The following is a 27,579-nucleotide window of genomic DNA, read 5'->3' on the forward strand; positions in this document are numbered from 1 at the left end:
CCACTAGCATCCTCACGCTCTGATTGGTCAATGTTTTCCGTTAATATCTCCATAACGAAGCCTCGGACAACATTTTCGCTAAGGAAAAAGTTGCTTCAAATTACCTCCCGAACCACCCCGTTCAAGGTGTTACAACATTTTTTAGGACACCCTGTAATTTTGTATGTCCAAGGTTGGTATAACTTTGTTTATATGAACGTGGTCCAGATAAACGAGGTTCTATTGTGTTTTGCATATTAGAGAAAGGGTGAATCGAGGAAATGTTAAATCATAAACAGAGCGATTTGGTAAGTGGTAAAAATATTAATACTTTGAATTTGAAAGTCACTTGTTTATTCAGAAGAAATCATCATTTCTGATAGACATTCCGAGAAGTACTTCAATACCGTAATACTGTTAAACGAATTGCTGAACCATGAGCACCATAAGATTTATTCACACTCTGGAATGTAATTCCAAAATGAAAGACAAAATATCTAACGTGAACTATGCACAGGCAGTAACAAGTGTATATTAGGCTATGCGATTGCGTTTCTCTAAGCGTACGCAATACGCATACGATACGCGCGATACGACTGTACGTTTCATAATTCTTAGAATGTTTATTTCGTTGATAATTCGTGGTATAAAATTTACTGGGGTGCGATGGCGTTTTTAAGTTTATCCTAAACTTTCCACTTTCTTTGCGTGACAATTCGCGGTTAAGCTACAATCGTTGAAAAGTAATCGGAAAATCGTAATTACAAATAACATAAATACAAACGTAAAGGTACTATCAAATTAACTTTATCTTGTAAATGTGCGATCGTTTCATCGACTTTGTCCTCAATCTAAATTCGTTTGCAATTCCTGGAATGTGCGTGCACGAACGCGTTACTGTAAAATGAGTACGTTTTCTAAACGTAACACCGAAGTAGTTGAAATTCGAGTAACGTCAAGAGTAACGTCAAGTACCAGATACGGGTAGGCTCAACGCAGGCACTTTTTAATATCCTTTCATCGTATCATAACTCCGAAACGTATGTCATTGTTCATCCTTAACGGATCTGTGCTTAGTCGAAAATCTCGCGACGAAGTACTCTATATACTAATCGATGTATGACGATTTCCGTAACATTTCCAAACGAGATTAATTAAATAAAAAAAGTTCTAGTAATGTCATCTACAATGTTTAGACTATCCACTACTATCTACGTTTACTTTTTTTTTTTTGTATTAATAGTTATCGAATATAAAAAAAATATGAGAATTATTACCGGTAAGACGTTATAATTGGTCTACCTTTAACAAAGCTCTCCTTTCTTAATTTCGAGTAGCTTCGATTCGTAAACTGAAAACATTTGCTAAATGTAGATCTATAAAATTAAATTCCCGTAAAGCGACAATCGATGACAAAGTTCCCGCAATTATTGTCACATTATATAGATATATGTAGAATTTCAAATGAAAAATATACACCGTGGACAGCAAGTCCACCGTTATCAGCAGTGGTTACTTTCATGTCAGCACATGTGTTACAGATTTAGTCTTTTGATATCGTATATAATATGTAAACAATTTGTTTAACGGGCCAATATCAAAGCGTAGAAGTTGTATAGAGCGTACAGAATGTATTCTTTCGTTCATCGTACCCAAACGTTAAATAAACTTCCAATGGATATAAAATTGTAGTAGCAAAGTGTTCCATTAGATATACTAAACACGACTTACAGCGTCCTATTTCCTTTTTTTGTTATTAAAAGTCAGCCGTCGAGCTTCCGTAGACAGAATGTTTACAAACATCGGTCTCTATACAATCTTCCCAACTAATTTTGATTCTATTTGAACTTGGTTCGTGCATTTTCAAAACCTTTCGCAAATGTCTATCGTCGAGTACGTCTCGTTCGATTCGCCCAGCAATTCCGTCCTAATATAAAGTTCGTATGTACACAAAATACATCATTCGATCGATTTTCGACCACTGTAAAGGTGCGTCAAAAATTCGTTTACTATCGTCGAGCATACGACTGGTCGGTAGTCTTTTCTATATAAATATCCAGTACGGGGTTCTAACTTCGTCTCCATCCACGTTTTAAACTAGACCTCGAAGAAGAGCCACTGGTAATTTCGCTACAAACGATCGGTGTCGACCGATTTCTCGTCCCCGTCTATTTGCACCATAGACAATCGCGACGTGTTCGCTAGCTCGGACAGCAAGAGGTTCTCCGTGTCCAGAGGACTCCTAGAATGACCGCTGATCAAATTGTTATGCCCACTGGTGCTTCTGGCCAGTCGTCGTACTACTCGATCGCGCCTCTGCTTCTCCCTTTCCGTCTTCAACTTCGTGAACTCGTCGTCGGAGTTGACGCTGGTGCAAGAAGAGCTACCAGTGCTGATGAGGTCGTCAGCGATCACGCTACCGACGTAGCTGGTGGCTGGCTCGAAGGCGATGCTGGATCGCGCAGATTGGGTGGTTCGCTCCGCCCTGCAATCCGAGGAATTTCACGTGGACAGAGCTCGCGACGCTCGTCTTTATAAAGATGGTTCAAATGAAAATGTATAGAAGACGTTGGCGTTATTGTATGGTGGTGACTAGTGGGAAGTGGCTAAAATTAAATTGGTAGAGATAGGAGATAGTGGTGTGATTATTATTGAGAAGGGTTGGGACCATAAGGTATAAAGCGTTGCGATGAACTGATTGCTTAGGAGTTGAGTTGAGTTAGGTTGTCTTAGGTTCAGAGGTAACCGAGGGTTAATAGAATGTATAAAGCCGTCAAATGGAAAGAAATGTAGTAACCTTGGACCAGATGCATACCCTCTGTCGACGATGCCTCTAGCACCATTGCCGTTACCCCCCTGTAATACGCCACCGGTGACAGGAGCGCTGATCGAGAATAGTTCCCCGTTTCGCGAGTATTCCGAACCAGGAACAGCGACTGGGGCACTGGGAGGCGGTGGTCCCGGCGAGAAAATGCTCTGCACGTGAGGCCTCTTGTCAGATTTCATCGACGTGAGGGTCATCTGCTCGTCCGCCTCTTCTTTGATCACTCCTATCCTCATAGAGCCTCCTCCAGCTGTTGGCAATTGTTTTTAACATAAAATCGAGTTCACCGCAATAATCTATGTTTCAAAACCTACCAATGCCTCTGTTTTGCAACGAAGCTGCGGAGCTAGATGCCGCCAGTCTTCCAGGTGTCTTGGTACCGCTGGTAAACCCGCTGTCCGGCCTGTCCTCCTTGCTGAACAGTCGCTTCAGCACGCTGGTAACGCTGTTAACCCTCGTCAGAGACCCGTCAAGGTTGCTGGGAGTGGAACCTCCGCTCAAAGTGCGATCGCGAGTGCTTACTCGGCTGGCGCTCCTACAAATAAACATATACTTCTCGTTCAATAAAAAACGGACCTTGAATCGTGCCTCGACGGTCTTGTTTCACGACTAGAACAGGGATTATTACCTTGCCATTTTGCCAAATTCGGTGGGACTCCTTGAAGCAAGCGGGAGAAGCGTGAGCGTACAAAAAGAAGTTTAATACGGAAGACAGTGTTGATTCTTATGCACTCTTGTCTTAACAAGTTCCGTGATTATTATTGATCGACCAGAGGAGTTTCGAAAGGAGTTCTCCATACCGTTTATCTTAACGTGTTTTGCAAGCAAACTATTTTAGCAAGCTGCACGAATGTTTTTGTAAGCTGAAGACAGACTTAACCCAGAGATCGAGACGCATATTGCTCTGAACAGCTGAATCCTAACGCTAATTTTTAATTCCATTTTTATGTAGAATTCGCTAAAACGCAGACGACATTTATTCCCACTTTCTAGATGGAAAAGCTGGTCGATCGATGGTAATTACAGAGCTTGATAGAAAAAGTGTGTCGCGTGAGCGTAAAGCGTTTTAAAAGCGACGCAGCTCGAGAACCAACCTTGACATTTTTCCCGTCGCCGTGAAATGAATACCGGACTGAGTGTCGTCGGCTAGGTCGTCTGGACGGAATTTCTGCTGGTAGTCCGCAGCCATTTCGTCGATCCTCACCGAGGAGGGTTGGAGTTCTTGTTGGGCCGCCGACAACTGAATTCCAGCAGTGGACGGTTGCGGATGTTCCTCGCGGAAAGCTTGCGATGCTGCCGTGTATGGCAGCTCCGTGGGAAACACTTCGTCCCAATACTGATCGCGGATCAACTCTGGATGCTCGTGATGCATCTCGTCGACGATGAGGTAGCTCACCTTGCGATAGAAAACAATGGAACGTTCGAAAGTGTCTAGCAATGATTCTTAAGATTCAAGACTGTTACTATAGTTCGGTACAAAGCAAAGTTAAAGGGAACGTGGTGAGGAAGGCTTCTGGGTATGCCTTGTCCTTTGGACAGGACACTCCGACGTTTAGCCAGCATTGTTGAGTCGAACAATCATAACAGCTTCCATTGACGATCAATGAACCGTGCCATGAGCTGGGTGACTGGGAGTCAACGAACCATGCCACGAACTCAGGTACCTTAAAATACCCAAGCTATACAATGCGCACCAATATTAGCGAGTCTTACTCAAAGGATACGGTTTACACTTGGGATCCCTCGGTTAATACCTTGTTATCCTTATATAATATAATATACAGTGTGATACCTTATATAATCTTATTTGGGGCAAATTTTAGTTTAAAACAACGAAACCTGTGTCTTTATAGTACATTCATGAATTAATTTATCCATGATCGAATATCTAATTACTGCCTACCTTATCATAATTCATAATAAATCATAATTTTTAACGATTAAGAACAGTGCCAACTTAAGAATCATTATCGTAAACTGCCATAATTCCGGCCTTGTCCAGCGGGTGACAAATCGTTACGACATTAAAAACTTTTTACTTGCAAATTCCTGTCGATTATCCAATTCACTTCGAAATCGTCGTCGTCTTCGCCGAACGGATTGATCAAAGTCTCGGCGACCTTGAGCCAGCCCATATAGAAAAAGAACTGCAGCGTCGTGAATACTGGGAAGTAGAGATCGATCTTCGACCCGGTCGAATTCTGCACCCACTGGCGACCCATCACGCTCGTTAAAAAGTACGTGTACACAGCCAACGTTACTACCTGCAAGGGAAACGACACAAACTCTATGATTTGTTTGCTTATCTCTGAAAACATTTAGTTTACGACTCTCTAAATTGCTTAACATAGTCCAATAAAATTGTTTACACGCCTAGAGATCTTTCCAACTCAGAGAACACAACTAGTGGAACCCTTTCAGACCAATATTTGAAGCCTGTACCGACCACCTACGCGTTTAATTGACCTATCAACTTCCCTGTACAGTAGCCATGCCCACCTGAGTGTAAACTAAAGGTACGCTGATAGTATCATAGTGCATGAGGCTGCCGCAGAGGCCGCGAAACTTGTTCAGCTCATCGATCAACGTTTTCACCGCGAAATCATCACGAATCCGACCTTCCTTCCTGGCTCGAGTCACGATACTCGACGCCCAGACGATGGGCAGCCAGTGTTTGCTAGGTTTGGGAAACTTCGAGTTCAGGCTCTGAAATATGGCGAGCTCGTTCTCCAGGAGCAAACCGGTGTCCACGAAGTGCTCCAACGTGGGGAAACGCTTCTTTACTCGAGGCGAAACCATCGCCAGCACCAGGGTCAGACATACGCAGACGTACCTGAAACAAAAGGAGCAGGGGCCTTTGTCAGAAACATTCAGAGTAAAGGCATTGTCGCCACCGGCTTTGATGGGACACGTTCTTGCGGTTGAATAGCGTTTGTTCAGTTGTTTGCTGTGTTACATTGTATGGAGGATAGAAGAACTAAACAAAGTATCCATTTTTTAATGATTTTGTTACGCATCGTGGAGGAAGTTGGAAGAATTCTCTCAAGAGGCTTCGGTATTCTTAATGTAACTTTGGTTTGATGGAATAGGAATACTGTTGTGTTTGACGAGGAGTGGAGGTGCCTGAAGGTTACTAGGAAACTGGATTTTGGGAGAAGCTGAGCTTTGGATCTAGAAAGAAAGTAACGTGGACTAAGATGTTCAGTACTGCTTCATGGAAAGGTACGTGTCCGCCCTGAAGAAGCTAGTTGCAAATTAACAAAACGTTGAAGTATATGAGACCACAACTTACACCTGAAACCCTCAATCGATATCAACCACGAAGAACCTGACCCTGAGCTTCTCCGAAACCCTTTCGCATAGTACCTGACGATGGTGCGACGCATCAGTCGACCTCTCTCGTCGTTGCCGTGGATAGTGGCGGACACGAAGACCGCGATGGAGTCCGGCCACGGTATCACCATGTATTGATTCCACCATCTGGTCATAACGATGCTGACATAGAAACCGAGGACGAAAGACAGCGGTATCAGGTCGCTGTACTCGTTGCAGTACGCCACTATCGCCTCGAAAATCTTCTTTTGCTCCTCGTCGAGTATCAGCCGATAGATGCTCGACAGCGAGTAATATATGAAGAGGAAGAGAGCCAGATCCAGCCACACGAGCTTGTATATGCTCGCTCGCCATCTAGAAATTCGAACGTAATTGGAGTAACAGGAGCATGGCTGATCTATTTTCACCGAGCTAAGGGTGTCATCTTGTTTGCAACGCTAACAGGGAACGCTTCATCATTCTTTTTTTCCTCAAATGTTGGTATCAAGAGATACTTCGAGCTACATGGATTTGTTTATAAGTATTTCAAGAAGACAAGTACTTTTTTTTCACAGAAATATATTAGTTTATTGGAGAAGTATGTGGAATTGTCAAATATTGGTATTAAGAGATTACTTCGAGCTACATGGATTTGTTCATAAGTATTTCAAGAAGATTTTTTTTCATAGAAAAATATTAGTTTATTGGAGAAGTATGTGGACTGGAGGCATTCGGAGAATTAAAAAAAAAACTGCACGAAGAAACGAGATTTTTAACGTACAATCATATGTTCAATAAGTAAAGAAACTACGATTAATAAAATGGACGATACGGACAAAAGAAATTCCTAAACCAGCATCTATTCCCAGCCTGTACGACTCGTCATGACTCTATCGCTCGTACGATGTTATCGATTAAGATAAAAAGGACTTGAAATGGCAAAATCTACGACATGATTACCTAACACTTAGGCGATCGGTCAGATCGATGTACGTGCCGATGTGTTACAGATTAGATCTATCGTGATAAACGTGCACACGGGACTTCTTAAAATAACTGAAGGAACTAACTCGCAGAAATGAGAATAAAGTTGTCAACTCGAGTAACGAATTTACGACACGACCTATCAATTCCCGGAATATAAAACCAAAATAGAGCCTGGCACGGACATCTGTTTATTTCGTTTACTAAACTCTTTAACGACTCGTGTTCAAACTTGACCTCCTATTTTCTGAACCATCCTCGAAGTCATGACGTCGTCATTGCGTACTCAGGCTCGCGAAGTACGTCATAATTAAATCGTCCCTGAGTTCGAGAAAAGGTCGCACAATCGCTCATTGTTCTCGTACAAGTCGCGATGAACGATCAAATCTCTGTCTCGAAAGAGATCTCGAAACAGCGAAATTTGCGCAAGTTAATTACCAATTGTTCGAAAATTTAGCTGATTATTCGTTCATCAAACATGTGTGCATTCAACGACTTGCTGAAATAGCCTATTAACACCAGTTGAGCGCATCCTTGAGAACAAAGACTGATACAAAAGCTAATGAAAGCTTCGCGGATGTATGAATTCATTTATTCATTTATGCAAAGTACTCGAAACTGAAGGTCCATCAAAAGTTCGCGAACGACCGAAGTTCCAGGACCTTTCGATATCGAACAATCTCGAAAGCGGTACGATCTCGAGGTCCCACCACTCCATGAGACCGTAATACAACATTGTTTACAGTCGTCTGAGCTACGCCATTAAATCGCAGACATCGCGTCACTGGATAACGCCCAAATCGCTCGCATAACGCATAATTGATCCATGGCTCTCGCGACAGCTACATTCCTGGCTTTAGATATCTACAGAAACGGACGGAATACTTGACCAGGTAAAAATTTCGAGCGATATGTAAACGATAAACAACTGTTTACTGGTTGTTTGTTCAACGATAACTTCAATCCGAACTCAACTAACAGGAACGATTGCGTTATTACAAATAGATGCTATCGCATCGCTAAAGTGAAATCTAGAACTAGATCGCAACATTGCGATAGCAAACGCAACTTTTTTGTTCGTAGCCTTTTCTTTTCAAACACGGAAACGTTGAAATTCGGAAAAATTAATTCCGTGGTATTGTGTTTAATAGACACAGAGAGTACGAGTATTTATGTAATTATGGGAAAGCGGAATTTTAACAACGTGTAAACGTTAACGATTAAAGAAAGAAGGGTTACATATGATGTAGAAACGGGGATGCGTCAGATGAAGACCTAGAAGTCCTCCCATGGTTAATAACAGCCGCGGAAGTAAACGCGCGAAACGTCGATAACGAACGATTCCTCGAGGAACACTGAACTAACACACCTGACAATTTAAAGCTCCAATCGACGCCTACTTTGCAATAAGAGAAGGGTCAGTGACCCGGAAATACACGGATAAGTAATACCGAAAAGAAGTTTATTGATTTCAGTTGTATGCAAAAATATTCTTCAGCGACAAACCGGAACAACGTTCCTCGTGCGTGACAAAGTTAGTATTTGGAAGACGAGCTGTACACGGAAAGCGTACATAAACGCTCGATGAGATACTGCACTGGTAATAAATGCGACAAGTACAAGGAAATCGGCGATAAGGTCTAAAGTCCTAGCTGCTCGAGTCGCTCGATGGGGTCCTCAGATAGAGCAGTGGTGCACAATCTTTTTTCTTCATGGGTCATATCAAAATAATATTTTTCTTATGGTTGATCAATTTTATCTTTTATTATTCCAATAGATTTATCTCGTCCTTATTGGAATGGTGATTTAAAAATATGAGAACTTCTGAATTAATTTATAAATTGTATACACTCAATGGTTACAAACATAGGGATGTATGTTTGAGTATTTTTGTCTCGAAAGGGCCCAACTTTGTGCACCACTGGAGACCTTCGGATGATCACATGCCTCTACCACGTATCCTTCGGTTCGTGACGCAAGCTTTTCATCAGAATTCTCCGGTTATGGAACAACATTACGGAAATATTTGAAATACCATTGAATAGCCTGTTCGCGCAATTACACTTAATTACGTCGCGCGGAACCTCGAATCATGGATTCTTTAAACCGATAACAATGTATCCTCTCTTCTTTGGAAAACGCGTTCGAGAAATCTGCTGTTTGCTCGCTAACGAGCGCTGCCCAATGGGAACTCGCAAACGAGAATTATCTAAGCGAGTTTGCGAAACGACGAGTACGATTTCGAAGCTGAGATATGATATGAATCGCCTTGCGTGATGACAATCTGCAGTAAACACGTCATACGTTTAGCTTTTTAAACATCAATTTACTATTTTTTTTTTTTTTTTTAATAATTCTCATGTTTTTCTTATAGATTGATTTGTCTTGTGTGAAATTGAAAATCCATGCAAGCCTTGAGTATCTCATTCTCGAAATTATATTAAAAAAAATACAGATCATCGAGATATTAATATAAAATTCTCCTCGTCTTTTTCTTATGGATTGAATTGTCTTGTGTGAAATTGAAAATCCATGCAAGCCTCGAGTATCTCATTCTCGAAATTATATTAAAAAAAATACAGATCATCGAGATATTAATATAAAATAGTTGAGATATTAATACAAAATTCTCCTCGTCTTTTTCTTATGGATTGAATTGTCTTGTGTGAAATTGAAAATCCATGCAAGCCCCGAGTATTTCATTTTCGAAATTATATTAAAAAATACAGATCATCGAGATATTAATATAAAATATTGTAAAGTAAACACTTCGAATACCGATTTTTTTGTAATTCTTCGCATCCTTTTTCCTGCACAGTGAGTTATCTTGTATGAAATTAAAAATCCATAAAACCCTCCCATTTTATTTTCGAATTATGTTAAAAAACTATACATCCTTGAAATCGCCCCTTGAATTGCCCACGACTGTTCGAGTCCAAGACCGTCCCCTTTCGCGCCAAAGCCCCAGAACGCTTACCTTAGGAGTAATTTTAGAAAGCAACCGAGACCTTTGCAGGTGGCGACTTCGGCAGTGTAAGTGACCGTCATCTCTCGCGATGCACTTGACGCGCATAGAGAATCGCGATAGCCTCGGTCGCCTCAGATCTCGCCAGGGAAACCTCTTGTCGGAGTCATCTCTTCCGGCACGCGCACGTCGACATTCCTCCTCTTCGACTCGAACCGACACGTCCCCCAGACGAAACGATCGCGCCTAGATATTAATTAGTTCGCGCGCAGCCTTATCTCGGGCTTCTTCTCTCTCGATGATACACGGACAGATGAGAGTGCCGCGAAGGTCATCCTCATTGCGTATTGCACGAGGTCGCTGTCTGTCTTTGGATTACGTAATTATTCGGTGCACTCGTTAGGAGCGAGCCGCGCCACGCACGATGAATGCCGATGTCTTCCGTTTCATTTGGCTTCCGCTGCTCGAGTCCCACTGTCTACGCGCGGTCGATCCACGACCGCCCACGGAGACCTGCGATATCGATCAATGAAACATCGTGTCGATCAACGTATTTTTCATAGATATTATTCCAATCAAACTTTGCCCATCCGTGAAAATGGTCGCGATAGAAAATCTGGTACGAAAAATTGTATCTTGGATTTTTCGTGGCACTTGCACTTGGTTGGAACTTCTATCTGGACGAATTGCTCGCACTGTTTTTTTTTATTAGCCTCTGACACAGTTTGGTTTGGGAGTTACGTGTACTGGCCTCGATAAAACGTATAAACTATGAATTACGAAACGAAATAATGATTTTAGAAAATGAAACAAGGTCTATAAAAAATGAATTCGAAATGTAAAATGTTGTCTCAAGGAAGAAACTTGGTGTATGCGCGCAGGTGAGCACAAAATCGTGAATTGGTTTCCATTCGAGTGAATTCCACAGGTGGATCTGCAACGTCAGGATTGAGAAGTGTCGACGATAGCGACAATTAACGGTCGCTAGGAATCGATGAATCACTGCAGGCACTCCTAAAAAATGGAATCGGTATTTTCTAGTCCCACTTTGCGATACGAGTGTTATCTACGGTTCGTGGGGATAAAAAGAATGGGGCACGAACATGGCGAAGGCAAGATAATTTGGCCGCTCGAGGTCAACGACCGGCACTCCCCTCCACCATGTCATTTAATACGTAATACCATGCGCGTGGCGTGGTCATAATAGTAGGGGAATGCATTTGAAATTCAATCTTGGCTCAGCATTAAGTACACGGTCTGGCTAAGAAGAAACCGAACTTTTACTATTAAAAGAAAAAAGTACCAGTAAAGTTTTTACACACACGTTTATTTACTCAATATAATTTTCTTCTGCGTCAATACAGCGTGTAGACCGCGTAATTAACATTTCGAAGGACCTTTGCAGCTCCTGTTTTGGTAACCCTGTTTAGTACTGTATTGGAATTTTCAATTTTGGGAAAAGAAAATAATCGCAGGGTGACAGATCAGGTAAGTAGGGTGAATGATCCAAGGTAACAATGCCAATTCTAATGAAAGGGACACATTATAGCAATATTTTGGAGATTCAGGTCGCTGTAACCGCCGTACTAAACGAGGTACCAAAACAGAAGCTGCAAAGGTTCTTCGAAATTTTAATTACGCGGTCTATGCGCTGTATTGACGCAGAGGGCAATTATTTTTAGTAAATAAACGTGTGTGTAAAAACTTTACTTGTACTTTTTTCTGTTTATAGCAAAAGTTCGGTTTCTTTTTAGACAGACCGTGTACTATCAGGGTAGTTATCGGCAGTGATGGGCAAAACTCTAGGCTTCGAATAAATCTGAAACTTACCGACATGTTTACCTCGTTTCCTCTTTTGAATATTTTCCAAAAAAGGAAACGAAACAAACACATTGGCAAACTTCAGATTTATTCGAAGTCTAGGATTTTGTCTATCTCTGGTAATCGCTAATGCTCGCAATCATAATCTTCAACCACATTTTCCTTTTTATTTCGATCTTCTTTTTTAAGTTGTCATCGAGAAACTAAAAATAAAAGTGTTAATTAAATATTATATTCCGATACAGATATATCGCGTTTCGTTCTGTCCCCACTCTTTTTGTACACGTAACAGGTATTGCAACTGATATCGTCCTTACACGAGTTGTACTTATTTGAACAGAAACCATGGCGTAATATAAGTTTATCAGCTGCGTGAAAAAGTGTTGGTTTAATTTTCACATCATGCGTTTATTTCTCTTCCATTAATCAATGTAATAATATTAATAACTGCTTGAATTATAAGTGCATCAAGTCCGCAGTTTACTTATCCTAATTCATCCAATTAGTTTCCCCAATGGGAGTGTAAGAGTGAAATACGAAACGTTGCAAAAGAAAATGAGTTTATCATTGTTCCGATAAGTGTGACAAAAAGTTTCTCTTGGCACATCATCAACGATTACTACATCTGAATCAGTTCCACGAATACGTTGATAACTCCGTGTATTCCACAAGACTAGTAAAACTGAATTGCATTGGCTCAATGGACGTCCTCTAGACGCGAGGCTATCGATGCCAAATCATCGAAAGCTTTCATCGTGCAGTTCCGTCTCGGTGCAATGACTCATTTTAGTCCTATATTTCACGGGCCTTATATACAAGACGTGGTTTCAAACCGCTATCGATAACAACACTTGGTCGTAATCGCGACGGCAAACTCGATTCGTAACCTTGCAAATGGATCGTTATCACGTTACAGTCTACCCGTTATCGTGGCAACGGCCTACTCCACATTTGCGCTCCCAAGACTCTGTTAACTCGATTCTGAGTAAACGAATGGATTATTCAGCGCAACCTGCATCACGGTTATCCAAAACTTGCAATAGTGTAAGTCAGTGGTAGCCAACCTATTCGCCGCGGTTCAAGCAGTGACCTACGATGCCATAACAACGGACTCGTTAACCGAACACAACAAAAGAAACGTAGTTGAATGAAATCATGGAATAGATCCTTTAATTAACTCTTTGCGGGACAGGAATTCAGGTCATAAAATATACCCGTGTTGCACAGGAATTTTATTGCGTTTTAAATCAAATAAAATTGTTATACTTTTATTAATAAAGGTATCACACCTATACGCGTGCAGCTATTGCAAAATTTCGAGGTGGGATTAAAAATGTCCCACCATGCATTACTGTCCATCAAAAAGGTGGGACACTTTTAATTCCACCGTGCCCCAAAGAGTTAAATTTAAGAATTTTTACTGAAAATTCAAATTCAAATATGATATTTAAAGGGGGAGTCTGGTCCAGCTAATGTATTAGTTTGTCTGGAAAGTCCGTGCCGATTTGTAGTAGGTGGTACACGTCTGTTTGTACTGGAATGGTTGAAAACAATTAACATGGGTGCATCCCTTAAAAGGTGGAAAGGTCGTGGAACAAAATGGTATTTATATAATTCAATAAATATATATCAAAATTCAAATGTGCTTTTGAATTTTTCTTAATAATTGGCACGAACTTTCTGGACAACCCAATATTTTTCTAATGCATATAATTTCTAGATGTAATTAATTTTTGTTATCGAATCTTTTTTTACATATAAAGGGACGTTCAAAGAAGAAAATTTGACAGTGTAGATTTGATTTGAATGCATACATACATAGATATAGTACTCGCAAGGAAATGATTCGGTCAAAACGGTGGGATACGTGGTGTCCTGGGAAAACATCTGATAGATAAAATCAGAAATCTTTTTCTTTAGTAGGTACGTAAAATGCGTATGAACCTTAATTTGTAAAAAAAAAAGATTGTTAATTGCAAAAATGGCGGCAAAAAACATGAAAATGAACGATACACGTCGGCCATTATTTTGCAATAACTTTATACTATAATAATATTAGGTTGTCCCAAAAGTTTATTTCGTTTTATTAATAATTAATATGTACACAATATTGTATGTTTTATGTTACATTACTGAATTGTGTACGATTCATTTCGCTTCATTACTGTTACAGCGTCAATGTCTAAGAAATTAGATTGTCTATTTATATAAACACTGCCACAAAAAATAATTGAATGCAACTCGCAAAAGAAACTTTTCCTATGTTTCCGAAAACAACCTAATAATTCATTAAGAGTCGAGGTTCATTAGCGTATAACCTTCAATTTAAGCGTTGAATCAAGTGAATCGGATCAAAATTCCTTGCGACTACTATATCTACAGGGTGTCCCAAAACTCGGGGAGGAGCCGGAAATGGGGGGTAGCTGAGACGATTCTGAACAACAATTTCCTTTGCAAAAATGTCGGATGGGGCTTCGTTAAGGAGATATTAAGCGAAAACCCCGACCAATCAGAGCGCGCGTAGGCCGTTGGAGTGGCCGCGGTAGCGTAGGCTACGCGCTGGTGGCCGCGCTTGCACGCGAACAAGTGACTCGACGTGCATCGAAGCATCGACCTCGCGCGTAGCCTTCGCTACCGCGGCCGCTCCAACGGTCTACGCGCGCTCTGATTGGTCGGGGTTTTCTCTTGATATCTCCTTAACGAAGCCCCATCCGACATTTTTGCAAAGGAAATTGTTGTTCAGAATCGTCTCAGCTACCCCCCATTTCCGGCTCCTCCCCGGGGAGGAGACACCCTGGGACACCCTGTATATACATATGTATACATTCAAATTAAATCTACACTGTCAAATTTTCTTCTTTGAACCTCTCTTTATATGTAAAAAAAAGTTTCAATAACAAAAATTAATTATATCTGGAAATTATATGCATTAGATAAATACATTAGCTGGACCAGACCCCCTCCCCCTCCCCCCCCCTTAACTCTTTGGGGTACGGTGGGATTAAAAGTGCCCCCCCTTTTTGATGGACCGTAATGCATGGTGGGACATTTTTAATCCCAGCTCGAAATTTTGCAATAGCTGCATGCGTATAGGTGTGATACCTTTATTAATAAAAATATAACAATTTTGTTTGATTTAAAACGCAATAAAATTCCTGTGCAACATGGGTCTATTTTATGACCTGAATTCCTGTGCCGCAAAGAGTTAAGAGAGTTTATATTACATAGTTTATAACTAAAAGACCATTGATTATGCTATCATTGCACAGTCAAGATACTGTAGCCATTTAATTAAAATTCAGAGGCCAGAATAAACTTAAAATTAATTACAGAAACATGTTGTTGTTAAGCATATCAATTTTGGCTTTCAGGTTAAGTCGTACTCGACCCAACACGCGTCCCATCCGCCATTAGAGGACTCATAGAAATGCATAACCGTGATTTCGCGTTCCTCCATAGCTCGTTACACCGTGTAGGGACTTTTGCTCGTCGCGATAATGTCACGCACTAGTTTCTATCACCGCCCCCCTCCCTCCCACCGCAGCGCGGCACTGTTTAAACGTAAAATGACGATAAACATAGTTTCACCAATTTTGTGTACGAGACCCCTTATCGTATGCAAGTGTTCACGGGCGTCGCTTCGTAACAGACAATGGCTGCTCAAACTCGTTACACTTTCGTGATAGCGCTGAACGAAACTTTATTTGCAAAAATTTATATTCCTGTTTTTGTACAGTCCTTATCTCTGTTTATTTATTTTGTGTAACACCTCAATTTTAACGCTAAACCTACCAAGGTGTCGATTTGTATCTACTTCTAGTATCATCGTACAGATGGCTAGTCTTAAAGACACTCTTCAATTGCAAAAGGTATTTCACGTGGTCAGGGCCGGCGCAAGGCTGGTTCAGCGCGTTCGCCGGAACCCGGCCCCGCTGGTTTAACACGTTGACTGCTAGACAAATATTCTTTAAAGTTTCTACTCAAATGAAATATTATTTAAACTATTGGAGACTGCATAATCAAACATTTATGGTCGTATTTATTCTTGTAATTTCATCAAAATTCATGAAATTGGTTTAAATTCGTTTCCTTTGATACTTGACATTCGGAATTAGTTTCGTTAATTCTTCAGTGGAAAGCACTGTCATCCACATGTGGGTGACATGGCGATCAACGTTTTAGAAGGCCCCGCGGTCTACGAAAATTACTGAATTAAAAGGCACCGATTTTGATTAACTTTTTACAGACTGACGATACCATTAACAAATACAAGACACTTTTTTGGTAACGCTGTTTAAATTGAAAGGAACGACAAAAATCATCAGTGTAATTATTTAATATTCCTCTTATAAAAAATATATAATATGTAACAGCATTTGTAAATAAATAATTCCTCGTTGTAAAATTTAAGTGTAGGATTTGAATGTGATTCCAGGCCCCGCAAAAGGTCACGCCGGCTCTGCACGTGGTACTACATTGAGTAATGTATGAGAGAATTGTATTAGGTCTACTGGAAAGTAATGTCGTTTTTGCAATTTTAAATACTTGTTCATCACTCGTCAGCTTATTGATTTTTAACGATATGGCGTTGAAAATTTGAAAACTAAATGGCAAAAGGCGATTACATAAATGATTAAAAATAGAAATTTATTAAAAATTTGTTCGAATTTAATGTAAAAGAAACGACATTACTTTCCAGTCTACCTAATATATACTTGTATAACACTATACAAATGTTTGACCAGTCGTGGTAGGTTTAGTGTTCAAGAAAATTGGAAAACGTTGAAACAAAAAATTTGAAGAATCTTCTTTTATTTTTTTTGAGAAAGTGCCTCGCCTTCTTCTTGATTTCTTTACGTATCATGTCAAACATTCAAGTAAACGTTCAGTCAAGTAAACCCATAATTTTCTAACAGCGCGTTCGCCGGAACCCGGCCCCGCGATTTAAAGCCAGGTTACACCAATAAAACGTGTTATTTTGAATAAATTTTATTTATAGTAAAAAAAATACTTCAGAATCAAACTTTTTACAGCTGAAAGTACATATGTTAAACTACTTGAAAAAAAAAATTTTTTTTTTCTTTTTTTTTAAATGGCGGCACTGAAAATGGCTGCTCAAACTCGTCCAATTTGTTGGCGAGTGTCATCATTTCTTGGAAACGAATCATCTGAAAGCAAAAAATAAAACGGTTTCATATTCTGTATCGAATTGGTTATGGTCGTTATTACAACCAAAAATATTCATTGTTATTTGAAAAAGTTATAAACAATTAAAAGTGCAAAAAAAGGGTCGAAAAATTCAAAAATCCGCCATTTTGTTTTTTTTTCTGTGAAAATGTTTCATTGTAGTACCGACCGTAGCCAATTCGATACAAAGTATGAAACCGTTTTATTTTTTGCTTTCAGATGATTCGTTTCCAAGAAATGATGACATCCGCCAACAAATTGGACAAGTTTGAGCAGCCATTTTCAGAGCCGCCATTTAAAAAAAAAAAAAATTTTTTTTACAAATAGTTTTTTTGCTTTTCAAATAGTTAATATATGTACTTTCAGGTGTAAAAAGTTTGATTCTGAAGTATTTTTTTTACTATAAACAAAATTTATTTAAAAAAAACACGTTTTATTGGTGTAACCTTGGCCTTAAAAGGCCCCGCGGTCTACGAAAATTACTGAATTAAAAGGCACCGATTAACTTTTTACAGACTGATGACACCATTAACAAATGGAAGCAATTTTTGCTGAAATGCAAGACATTTTTTTAGTAGCGATGATTAAATTGAAAGGCGTGACAAGAATCATCAAAGTATTATTATTTAATATTCATATAAAAAAGATTAGGTTGTCCGAAAAGTTTCTTTCGTTTTATTAATAATTAATATATACACGATATTGTATGTTTTATGTTACATTACTGTCTATTTATATAAACACGGCCACAGAAAATAATTGAATGCAACTCGCGAAAGAAACTTTTCGGACAACCAAATATGTAGCATTTGTAAATAAATAATTCCTCGTTGTAAAATTGAAGTGTAGGATTTGAAGTGTGTGAATTCAGGCCCCGCAAAATGTTTGAACCCGGCCCCGCAAAAGATCACGCCGGCCCTGTTTTCTAATCATTTACTTGAAAGGACCGCCACAGCTTTGCTTCGCGGTTTCGATTTACAACGTCCCGTCGTGAAACTTGAAAAATCGACCACCCGATAGAAAGTTTCAGTTTAGAAAAATTATACAATGCCGACCTTGCACGCGAATCGCTTCTGATACATTGGTTCGTGTACGTTCACGTCAAGTCCAGCCATGCAGTTAGTGCGTGAAACAACAAGTTATCGTGTACTCGTGACAGCGTTGGAGGGATGACTTTGCTAGCGACGATGGCGAGCACGTGTGTTACAGTACAGTCATAATCGAGGGAGAAATGATGCATAAGAGAAAGCGTAGAGAGCCAGTTCGCAAACAATGAATTAACGTACGCGCGGCCCTGTTTGTTTTGTGTACAGTTTGGCGCATCATCGAGCATACGGGACAGGACGCAACCAAGGTCGTCTTCAGGTCAGAGATGGGCAGAGCTTCATTGGAATGGAAGACAGAAAACTCCTGTAATGCGATTTATTACGCGTAGAAAGTAATTCAGGACCTTTATCTTCAGTCGTTTGTAATCATAGTTTAAGTGAAAATATGTATTGGCATTAATATTTGCAATGCCTAATCACTTCCTCAACATAACACAGTACTCGAACGGAATACTGATTCAACGAACGACATACAAACTTATAGCGGTCCAAGCTTTCAACGCGTTGATAGCCTTTTCTTCACGAACAGAAATTACGTTAATCATGAGAGACCTATATTTATTTTAATTAATGAGAACATAGTTTAAATAAGAGTAGTTGTACTGCAACATTAAACTTGGCTGATAGGACTACCCAAGTATTTTTTGAATTTACTTAAAACGTTAACTGTAATCGCTGATAAGAGTATCCTCTATTCCCGTTCTAAACCCCTACACTGTCGGACGGAATAAAAGGGCCAGTGTCCTGCCTCTAAAACTCGTGACATCGTCGAACAATAGAAGCATGTCACCAATCTATTTCGAGAATCCTTTCTGCAACTCACTAGAGATCGACGATTATCCTTTTGCTTTCTGCTTATTCTAAAAGCATTTAGACGAACGTAACACAGAGACTACGTGAAGTCTATCGATGCGATCGAACCGGTCCAACGTGGTTACAGCTCGAGTATACCTTCGGTTTAAAATGAAAAAAAGAAAACAAAAACTTTGGTCCCGCGTTTAATCGTGACACGAAAATCTCGCGACAAAGGGAAGCAACACCGTGACTCGAAGTTTCAGTAACGTTCGTATCGAGCACTTTGCCTTTCTGACATGCGTTTCGTTCGACGAAACTAGATTCACAGAATTCACAGGGGCACAGCTGGTCGCGAGTCTCCCAGGCGAACGGGCACGATCGCGATCGAGTCGAGGTAGTGAATGAATCGTACGCACCAACGCGACGATATGTTTGGCGGAAGGAAGACCGAGCATGGACTGAGAGAACCGTTGCCGCAGCACGCCAAAAGATTTCCCCGTGCCCCACCTTCGACATTTCGATCCCATCCCCGCCATTCTGCCCGTGTTTCCGCATCAGACAGCGGTGCTCACCGCGGTTCTTATAGAATCTGCACAAATCACTGCACGTGGGGCCTCGAAACTCTGTCTTGAGTAGTCCTTGAATCGTTGATGCTCTTACAAACTGTTGAGAAATTTGTTGATCATAGATCGCCACGTTGAAGAACCAGACATGAGCCAAAATGATCTAGGTAAAAGGTTTCCGGTTATAAATGAGAGGTGAATAAAGTTTTGCCGATTTTTGCGTTCAACAGGGATCAATTTGAAGGTGTTCTTGTCATACTTATGTTTCTTTGAATATTGCTTAAACCTGTAAGAAGGTTAATGAGCCCTAATCCGAGAATCGTAGAGTGGATACTCTATCCAACGAGATGCTGAACTCTGGTACCAACCATGTGACTTGCTACAGGACTGAAGCTACAGGACGCAGCACTCTGAATGGATACGGATAGGTAAGGCTTTTGATATTCGAAAATTATCATTTTCAATGGTTGACAATAATTAATTAGTTAGAATTGCAACAAAAACCGTTAGGTGCTTTTATTTATTCAAACTGTTTTATTCAACTGACTAGCCATCTGGCGGTAGAAAGCCTGAACTAACTTTAAGACTTTGGTCAGCGCCTCTATCGGAAAAACGCTCAAGTTTGTCGCCGAATAGTTCCTACATGCACTGTTAGATGGAGCCATTTGTTCAAAATTATCGACATGTCGGTAAATGATGATACAAATGGCGCCGTCTATCGGTGAAATAATGAACTAACTTTCGGAGTTTGGTCAGCGCCTCTATCGCGAAAACGCTCAAGTTTGTCGACACGTCGGTAAGTGAACAAATGGCGCCATCTAACGGTGCAGGTAGGAACTATTCGGCGATAAACTTGAGCGTTTTCCCGATAGAGGCGCTGACCAAACTCCGAAAGTTAGTTCAGGTTCTCTACCGCTAGATGGGCACGCTTTCTCGCAAGTAAGAAAACACGCGGTATACATCTATATATAGGCCCTAGCAAGTTAAGAAAGAAATTAATATAAATTAAATTTAAAAGATCAGTTGTTGCAATTTTGCAGATGCGCAATCAAGTTTGAACACGTTACATTATAAGATACCATAATTGTCTCCATTTTTGTTTTGTTTTTCTTGTTGGCATTGTTATTACATTGTACTTGATATCAAGGGCAGATTGCCCGTAAATAAGATATTATTATTATTATTATTATTATATTATAGAGGTAGAGGATTCGTCAGAAGTTTAACACTAATGAAACGTAATAGCTTAAAGAACACTCGATTTTATTGACATGGCTACATGCACGCAATCGCTATCAATTGTATATCAAAATACTATGTCAACGCGTGCAATGCGTCATCGATAACGTTCAATATACATATATATGTTTGATAGTTCCTCTATGCTGATAGACTGCACGTATGCGCGTACATTTTCAAAATTACAATAATAATACAGTCGCGAGCGTGAAAAGTATGTATATGTATAACACTCGCTGTGTTATAATAATGTAGATATATAATTTATACAACATGAACTTCATACGTGACAATATACACTTCATGTATCTTTTTACAATATGCGTTTTCTGGTGCTTACTTCTAAGACGATAATTACGACCCGAATTATTTTTTTAATTAATTCGTCGTGCGTGTACACGGACCCGAAAAATCCCGTATGCATTATTTCACTCGAGCCGTCGATGGGTATCGACGTTACTATTGGACTAACAGTCTTGGTCCCTAAAAGTCACAGCCATCAAATGCAACGAACAGCAGTCTGAAATGTAAGGCCACTCGATTCAACTAGAAAACACTAATCGATACGAATAGACGATCATCGCAACGAACAGCGCGGTTTCAATAAAGTCAAGAATTTCTCGATTGAAACTGAAAATGCACATTAGGATTAACTTAGATCCCCTAACAATACTTCTTCGATCCTTAGGAACAGTAAAGGTTGAAATGCGGCAATGGACTTTGCTTTTTTTCTCGGCCACTTTAACGAAGCAATCTTAACAGTTTCAATTGTTCTGCTACAGCGTGCCGACAGTCTCGATCGACATATTAGGTTATGTCATGCAACGATTGTTGTCATCGTATCATTTTTAGTTCCAGTTCTGAAACATAAGGAGTACGATAGATGGAGCTATTGTAAATAACCATTATTAAGTACTTCATACTCTGCAGTAAATAAGATACCTTATGGTAGCATGCTGGGTTGAACGCGACCATCCAGCGATGAAATTATTCCCGCTTCTCTCGGCGATTCGTTGTCGATGGCTTCCGCTTTTCGATGCTACCTTAAACGTGGCACTTTGCGTGAGATCTGGAGATAGGGTAGTTTGTATGGTTTTGTACAGTAACCTGAAGACAAAAATAATACAAAAGTGTATTGCAGGGTAGTCGTTCCATTATTCATCCTTTCACTGCGTATCTATATGTATATATTTGATATTCTTACCTAGGTAACAATGCCAGAACACAGGTAAGTATAACTGTAAGCCAGTAGGTGTGCCTCACTACAGCCGTTTCCATAACCCAGTATGAGCAGAGTAGACCCATACAATTAACGCACACCACATTGTAAATTAAACAGAAGCCGAAAAATACGAATAACGACCCCAGTATGGCAAAGACGTGAATTATGGTCTGAAATAACACCATATCATGTAATATACCGTATTAGTCACTTTAAATACCGTTCTTTATCGGAAGATAAAGATCTTACCCAAGATCGCGTCTCTATGGCAACGTGGCCCAGCATAACAACGATGCAACATGTCATCACGGTGGTCCCGAATTCCCATAAGTCAATAGTCGTGTCATAGTATACCTAAACGAAAGAATTTATTATACACTGATTTGCTGCTTTTCGGCATCTTAAAGTACTTCAAGGCTGTACTAACACACTGATTTATGAAAAAGATAACGATACTTTGATACAATGCATCAGAGATCGTCAGCCAAAACGAATGCGGTTGATAGATAAGTCCAAGGCGTCCCCGTTTGTAGAGTTGGGGCATGGACAGCAGAACACCAGGCGAGGCTACTCGATCGTATACCCCTAATACCAGCGGCGGCATTGACGTGAACATGAGGTTGTACAACATTAAGTAAATCTGATCCATCATAACTGTTCCAGTAAAACCGCAGTACAGCTACGGAAAATAATAAATCATTGTCACCTGAGCGTTGTTATATCATAGTGTATATTAAATGACATCTACCTGAAACCAAAACACGAGGAAGACGAAGGTGGCGTTCTTGTAAAAGAAGTACAAGATCATCCTAGACAAACGATCGTAACACCAATGGCCGTGCATCAGCAGAAGCCTGCTAAGCATCGAGAATCGTGTAATGGCAAAGTCTGCGGCCATGACGGCTTGTGTACCTTCGTGTCCCGAGATACCGACCCCAACATCCGCTGTCTGTATCATGCTAACATCGTTCGCACCATCGCCGATCGCTAGTGTTCTCATTCCCAATTGTTCCTTCACTATACGCACTATGTATGCCTGAAACATAATAATACGATATTTAAGCAAGACGAAGAATTACAGAATACCAGGGCAAAAAGATTAAATTCACCGCACCTTCTGAAGAGGCGTAGCCCGGCAAGCCAGCACGCTGGAACACATCTTCGTTAATTCAAGAAACGGCCGGGTCAATCCTGATCGCGGATCAAGGATAACGGTCAAAGTTTTCCCGTCAACAACGAGCGCCCGTTGCTTTGGCCATGGACTGTCTACCCTGTGGGCATCGTTCTCTGCTGGATCTCGATTAAACACTCCAAAGTCCCTGATACTGTCGAGTCCTCCCCGTTCGTTACCATGAACTATGCTTTCTTTTTGCGCAGACTCCAGATAGCCGAGGATCAAGCTCTCAGCGACGGTCTTGGACCTTGCTTGCAGCCATAGTAACTTCATCGCGGGCGAAAAGAGACGCGCCGAGTATGCAATGTTCACGGCGGTTTCTGGCTTGTCCCCTTCCAATTTAAAGCGTCTATTAGCTATATGCTTTAGCTTTATTTTAGCTCATATTTTAATACGTTTCGCGAAACGCGTACCTGTTAGAACCCAAATGACGATTCCTGCAGCCACCAGGGTAGCCATGGTCTCGGGTACGCCAGCTTGGAGTTTGTCCTCGATCCCAGTTGCGCCCAGAAGCGTCAAATGGGACTCGAGGTTCGCGTACGAGTCCTTGATACGACGCTCGCGGTTCTCCATTGCGAGTTCGGCCTCCGCATGCGTTTGTCTCCAAGCCTCGTATTCCTGCGCAGTCAGGGACTTCTTAGCCATTAACAATGTTCGAAGGCCTTGACGAGCGTACGATTGCAGATGCTGACGAACTTTTATCGTCGTTACGGAGTTTTCTTCCTGAGAAGTTAGCGATGACAATATAGTGCTATCGGCACCTTTGCTGTACAACACCACCTCCTTCGTAAGAGGATGACGCACCAATATGGACATACACTTTCTGTTAGAGTCGAACGGCAAAACCTGCAATTCATTGCGTCTGGTATAGAAAGGTTGAATATTTAAAAAGATATACGAGACGAATCACTTTATTTGATGCAACACGGAGAAAGTAATTCGCCGCAAGAACGAAAAGAATGTGCGTTTGTCCGTAACCAGCTTACATGGAGAATTTCGAAAGTAATGATAGATTTATCCGGCAGACACACGATCGCGGTACGGGCCGTTCGTTTAAGAAGTTTCACGTCGTAGATGCGAGCCGCGTTCACCAACGCGAGTTCGTCCGGGCTTTCCGCTTCGTAAATCGCAGGCGTAGGTAACAATTCGTCTCCGTTCTTCCCGCTGGCATCGATAACGGGACTGAGCGGACTGCGTCTTCTGTGTGCTCCATTCGGAGACCATTTCCTTCCCAGCAGGCCCATTCCTAGGCTCGGTATCGAAGTGACGTTCAGGAATTTTGGTCTGCAAACGATTATTCAACGCTTAATATTTATAAGAGGAGCAGGAGCTCGAAAGAATGATGATTTAATATAGATTTAACAAGGGATTCCTTTGTTCCTGAACAAAGCAGTACAGCAAAATAAGTAACGAATACCAACCTGGGAAATTTGTTGGACAACTTCGAGGTGTTATTGAGTACAGACTCCATTTCCACCATGGAAGATATCGAAGACACGTTCTCATCGGGACTGTTTGTTGGATGGGAAAAGGTAGTCAGAGGAATGACCGGCGAAGGAGTCAAACTCCTGCTCTCTATCATTCTTGTATACCTAAAACATGAAATCGGGCGTATTTAAAACTTGTTACTTGTTACTCTACTCTACGAATTATGGCGAGACTAGGTTTCAAAGCAGAACTCTAGCTGCTCCTCGCCTCTCGCGCACCTTTTGATTACACTTTGCCATATTTTCGCTGTTACTATACCGTTAAAATTACGCGCAATAAAGGCGTGAAATGAAGAATTAGAAGATTTTCCTAGTCAGAGGATGGAGTAGCATTCATATACAAACCTTCCAGTCTCGTCGCCGTTCTTCTGAGGCTCTTCGATCACACCGCTGGAGTTCATGGTGTCGTAATGGGGTTGAGAATTGACCACAACAGTATTACATATCGCTAACACAACTAGGAATTCTTGTAGGTGTTGTCTAAATGTACCTATGAGGAGGTCTTCCTTCAGTCTCGAGGAAGGTACCAAATGTTCGTCGTCGTCGCCGGTGTGCGAGTAATCCTGCCCGCCCACCGCGCATCGTCTAAACAGCATTTTGTTTTCCGTGAGTGTCCCTGTTTTATCCGAGAATATGTACTGCACCTGCCGTAACAAGAAGAAAACGTGCACCTTAATCGAGATCACGCCCAGGTTTTGGCAGTAATTCATTGCTTCGCGAGGGCTACTCTAGTTAATTGCGAGAAATATTCATGGCTAATCATCGCTGTGATTAATCAGGGAGCGCGAACAGCATTTATAATCCGGGATGGATAACATAGGATCATTCCATGAAATAATGGTTTAATTTTGATTTGTATTTCAGGAAATAATAAGTTTAAATAATGAAGCGTTCTGGGGAAGTAGAGGACTGTTTCATCGATTGCAATGTGTTGAAATAGCTAGATAAGAGAAATGACTAATCTCTTGAAGGTAGATATATATCCGCTGCGATTAAGTGAAAATAAAAAGAGTAACAATGTTTTCACTGGGAATTTTTAACGATGCTATTGATTATATTTCCATGTCTCGTCTATTAAACCCTGGTTACACCAGAGTTGCTATTACCATCGATCAGGCTACGTTTCACCCCACAACGTTCTTAATAGACACCACGCGCCAGTTGACAATCAATCTGCTTTACCTGACCCAATTCCTCGGTGATATTGAGCGCACGACATTCGGCTGGCCGACCCGTATCCGCGTCGTAGAGACCGATATCGTGCCCGATGTGATAAACCTGTCCCACTTTCGCCATTTCTATGGTGACGTACAAGCTAAGCGGTATCATCACTTGAAGAATGATCACGAACGTCCAGAACGTCAGCATGCTCTCGTAACTCGGGTCCTGAAGGACCGGGATGAACGGGACGAACGTCAGACCCGAGTAGTCGGAGAGCCACAGGCGACAACCGGTCGCGCCGATCACGCACAACACCACCAGGATCACCACGCACCATATCACGTCCCTGTTCATCTGTTTCTCCAGGCGGGAACGCTAAAGAACAATCAACGGTAAGACAATGGTTGGTCCTGGTCATGATCGAGTCGCAGGACGATTCAGATTATTTGCCTTGGAGGCTCGAAGTTTGACAGGAAGGATATAGGTGATGCATAGTTTTCATGGTGATCAGTTCATGATTTAAGGCGTCTGGCTACCCTGAGCGCTCGCCAGATGGGTACTATTCTTAAAAAAAAATTAATTAAAAAATGAAACAAGTAATCGCAAAAATCCATTGCTATTCTTCAGATAATGTATCTGAAAGTAGCGTGTACAAATTTCAGAGCAATCGGACCGCACGTTTACTCTCTTTTGGGATTATCTCGAAACTACATTTTTCGAAATGGTACAACGTACATCTCCGTAAACTATCGGTTCGATTGCTCTGAAATTTGTACACACTACTTTTAGATACATTATCTGAAGAGTAGCAATGGATTTTTGCGATTACTTGATTAGTTTATTTTTTATTGACGATTTTCCTCGTGAAATTTCGATGAAAAATAAAAAAAAAATTTCTTCGGCTCACCATGATTTTCTTAATGGTAAAAAAAAAATCCAATTGCTACTCTCTTGCGACAAACTCCAGAAACAATGTAATATTTTTTTTTTCTTTTTCACATGCAACCTAAAGAATATAACGATGGAACAGCCCACGCGCGTTTCGTGCCGAAGGCTTTAACCAAAATTTTCGAACCGCCGCCATTTTTTTTTTATGATCTCAAAAAATTTGTCATGTGTTCATTAAACTGTTCTTTAGTATGTGTCAAAACATAAACATTTTTTTTTCTATACTTTGCCATTTATGAATTTTTTAAGAATAGTACTTAAGGATGAGCAATATTTTATTTTTAATACTTTATGCACCCTTACATTATATACAGTATATATACATATATACACATTATATACATTATATACAGTCTGTTTATATTGGAATGGTTGAAAACGATTAACATGGGTACATCCCTTAAAAGGTGGAAAGGTCGTGGAACAAAATGGTATTTATATAATTCAATAAATATATAACAAAATTCAAATTTGCCTTTGAATTTTTCTTAAAAATTGGCACAAACTTTCTGGACAACCCAATATTACAACATATAGAAGATAAGATACATTGTTATTGGACTTTTTGGTGATCTATCTATGTCTGTAAAAATACCAATTTGCATTAACATTTTCAAGGCACTCGAAATTTATTCGTGATTCAATGATAGTATCACTTCCAACACACGGTTCTTTTCTCGCCAGGTAGTCAATGCTCTTTAACGCATTGCAGTTACCCGATAGTTTACTATCTTTTTTCTGTTGTGAAAAAACCTGAATTATCGCACATGACGACACGGTCTCGATGATTCTAGAGTGTTGGCTTTAATGAT

The 27,579-nt window shown here is 40.5% G+C and overlaps 2 protein-coding genes across 10 annotated transcripts in view; both read right to left on the minus strand.

Moving 5' to 3' along the window:
• Positions 1-316: 316 nt before the first annotated feature.
• Positions 317-19,595, minus strand: LOC128888243 (bestrophin-4-like). 7 transcript variants are annotated; one of them, XM_054144960.1, is made up of 11 exons: positions 19,390-19,595; positions 18,359-18,482; positions 10,077-10,577; positions 6,170-6,490; positions 5,303-5,636; positions 4,843-5,067; positions 3,898-4,199; positions 3,432-3,461; positions 3,118-3,338; positions 2,777-3,053; positions 317-2,464 (listed from the first exon to the last, which is right to left on the minus strand). In XM_054144960.1, exons 3-11 carry the CDS (start codon positions 10,145-10,147, stop codon positions 2,110-2,112), a joined length of 2,136 nt encoding a protein of 711 aa, XP_054000935.1. In that variant the 5' UTR covers positions 10,148-10,577; positions 18,359-18,482; positions 19,390-19,595; the 3' UTR covers positions 317-2,109. The 7 variants fall into 7 exon arrangements, with proteins under 7 accessions (XP_054000935.1, XP_054000933.1, XP_054000932.1 ...); XM_054144958.1 differs by having other exon boundaries at positions 19,002-19,595; XM_054144957.1 differs by lacking the exon at positions 18,359-18,482.
• Positions 19,596-20,782: 1,187 nt separating this feature from the next.
• The window catches only part of LOC128888145 (phospholipid-transporting ATPase VD), a 34,841-nt gene continuing 28,044 nt past the window's right edge, over positions 20,783-27,579 (minus strand). The window contains exons 7-18 of one of the 3 annotated variants that reach the window (XM_054144772.1): positions 25,841-26,194; positions 25,004-25,302; positions 24,593-24,763; positions 24,158-24,455; positions 23,585-24,017; positions 23,112-23,503; positions 22,746-23,033; positions 22,425-22,676; positions 22,247-22,351; positions 21,980-22,167; positions 21,718-21,882; positions 20,783-21,635 (exon numbers count right to left, since the gene is read on the minus strand). In XM_054144772.1, coding sequence (XP_054000747.1) covers positions 21,593-21,635; positions 21,718-21,882; positions 21,980-22,167; positions 22,247-22,351; positions 22,425-22,676; positions 22,746-23,033; positions 23,112-23,503; positions 23,585-24,017; positions 24,158-24,455; positions 24,593-24,763; positions 25,004-25,302; positions 25,841-26,194 — 2,988 coding nt within the window. In that variant the 3' untranslated portion in view covers positions 20,783-21,592. Of the gene's footprint in view, positions 21,636-21,717; positions 21,883-21,979; positions 22,168-22,246; positions 22,352-22,424; positions 22,677-22,745; positions 23,034-23,111; positions 23,504-23,584; positions 24,018-24,157; positions 24,456-24,592; positions 24,764-25,003; positions 25,303-25,840; positions 26,195-27,579 lie in introns of those variants that run through there. The other 2 variants (XR_008460198.1, XR_008460199.1) reach the window with 2 other exon arrangements.

The sequence above is a fragment of the Hylaeus anthracinus genome, unplaced genomic scaffold (genome assembly GCF_026225885.1).
Source record: "Hylaeus anthracinus isolate JK02 unplaced genomic scaffold, UHH_iyHylAnth1.0_haploid 11989, whole genome shotgun sequence".
In the NCBI taxonomy this organism is placed as follows: Eukaryota; Metazoa; Arthropoda; class Insecta; order Hymenoptera; family Colletidae; genus Hylaeus; species Hylaeus anthracinus.

What these genes read in the sequence shown, in the direction of transcription:
- LOC128888243 (XM_054144957.1), bottom strand. Translation starts at nt 10,147, where the DNA reads ATGACGGTCACTTACACTGCCGAAGTCGCCACCTGCAAAGGTCTCGGT. An exon ending in TTTCTAAAATTACTCCTAAG is followed by an intron (nt 6,491 to 10,076) that starts GTAAGCGTTCTG and finishes TCGAATTTCTAG; the next exon opens with ATGGCGAGCGAGCATATACA. An exon ending in GAATTTGGCAAAATGGCAAG is followed by an intron (nt 3,339 to 3,431) that starts GTAATAATCCCT and finishes GTTTATTTGTAG; the next exon opens with GAGCGCCAGCCGAGTAAGCA.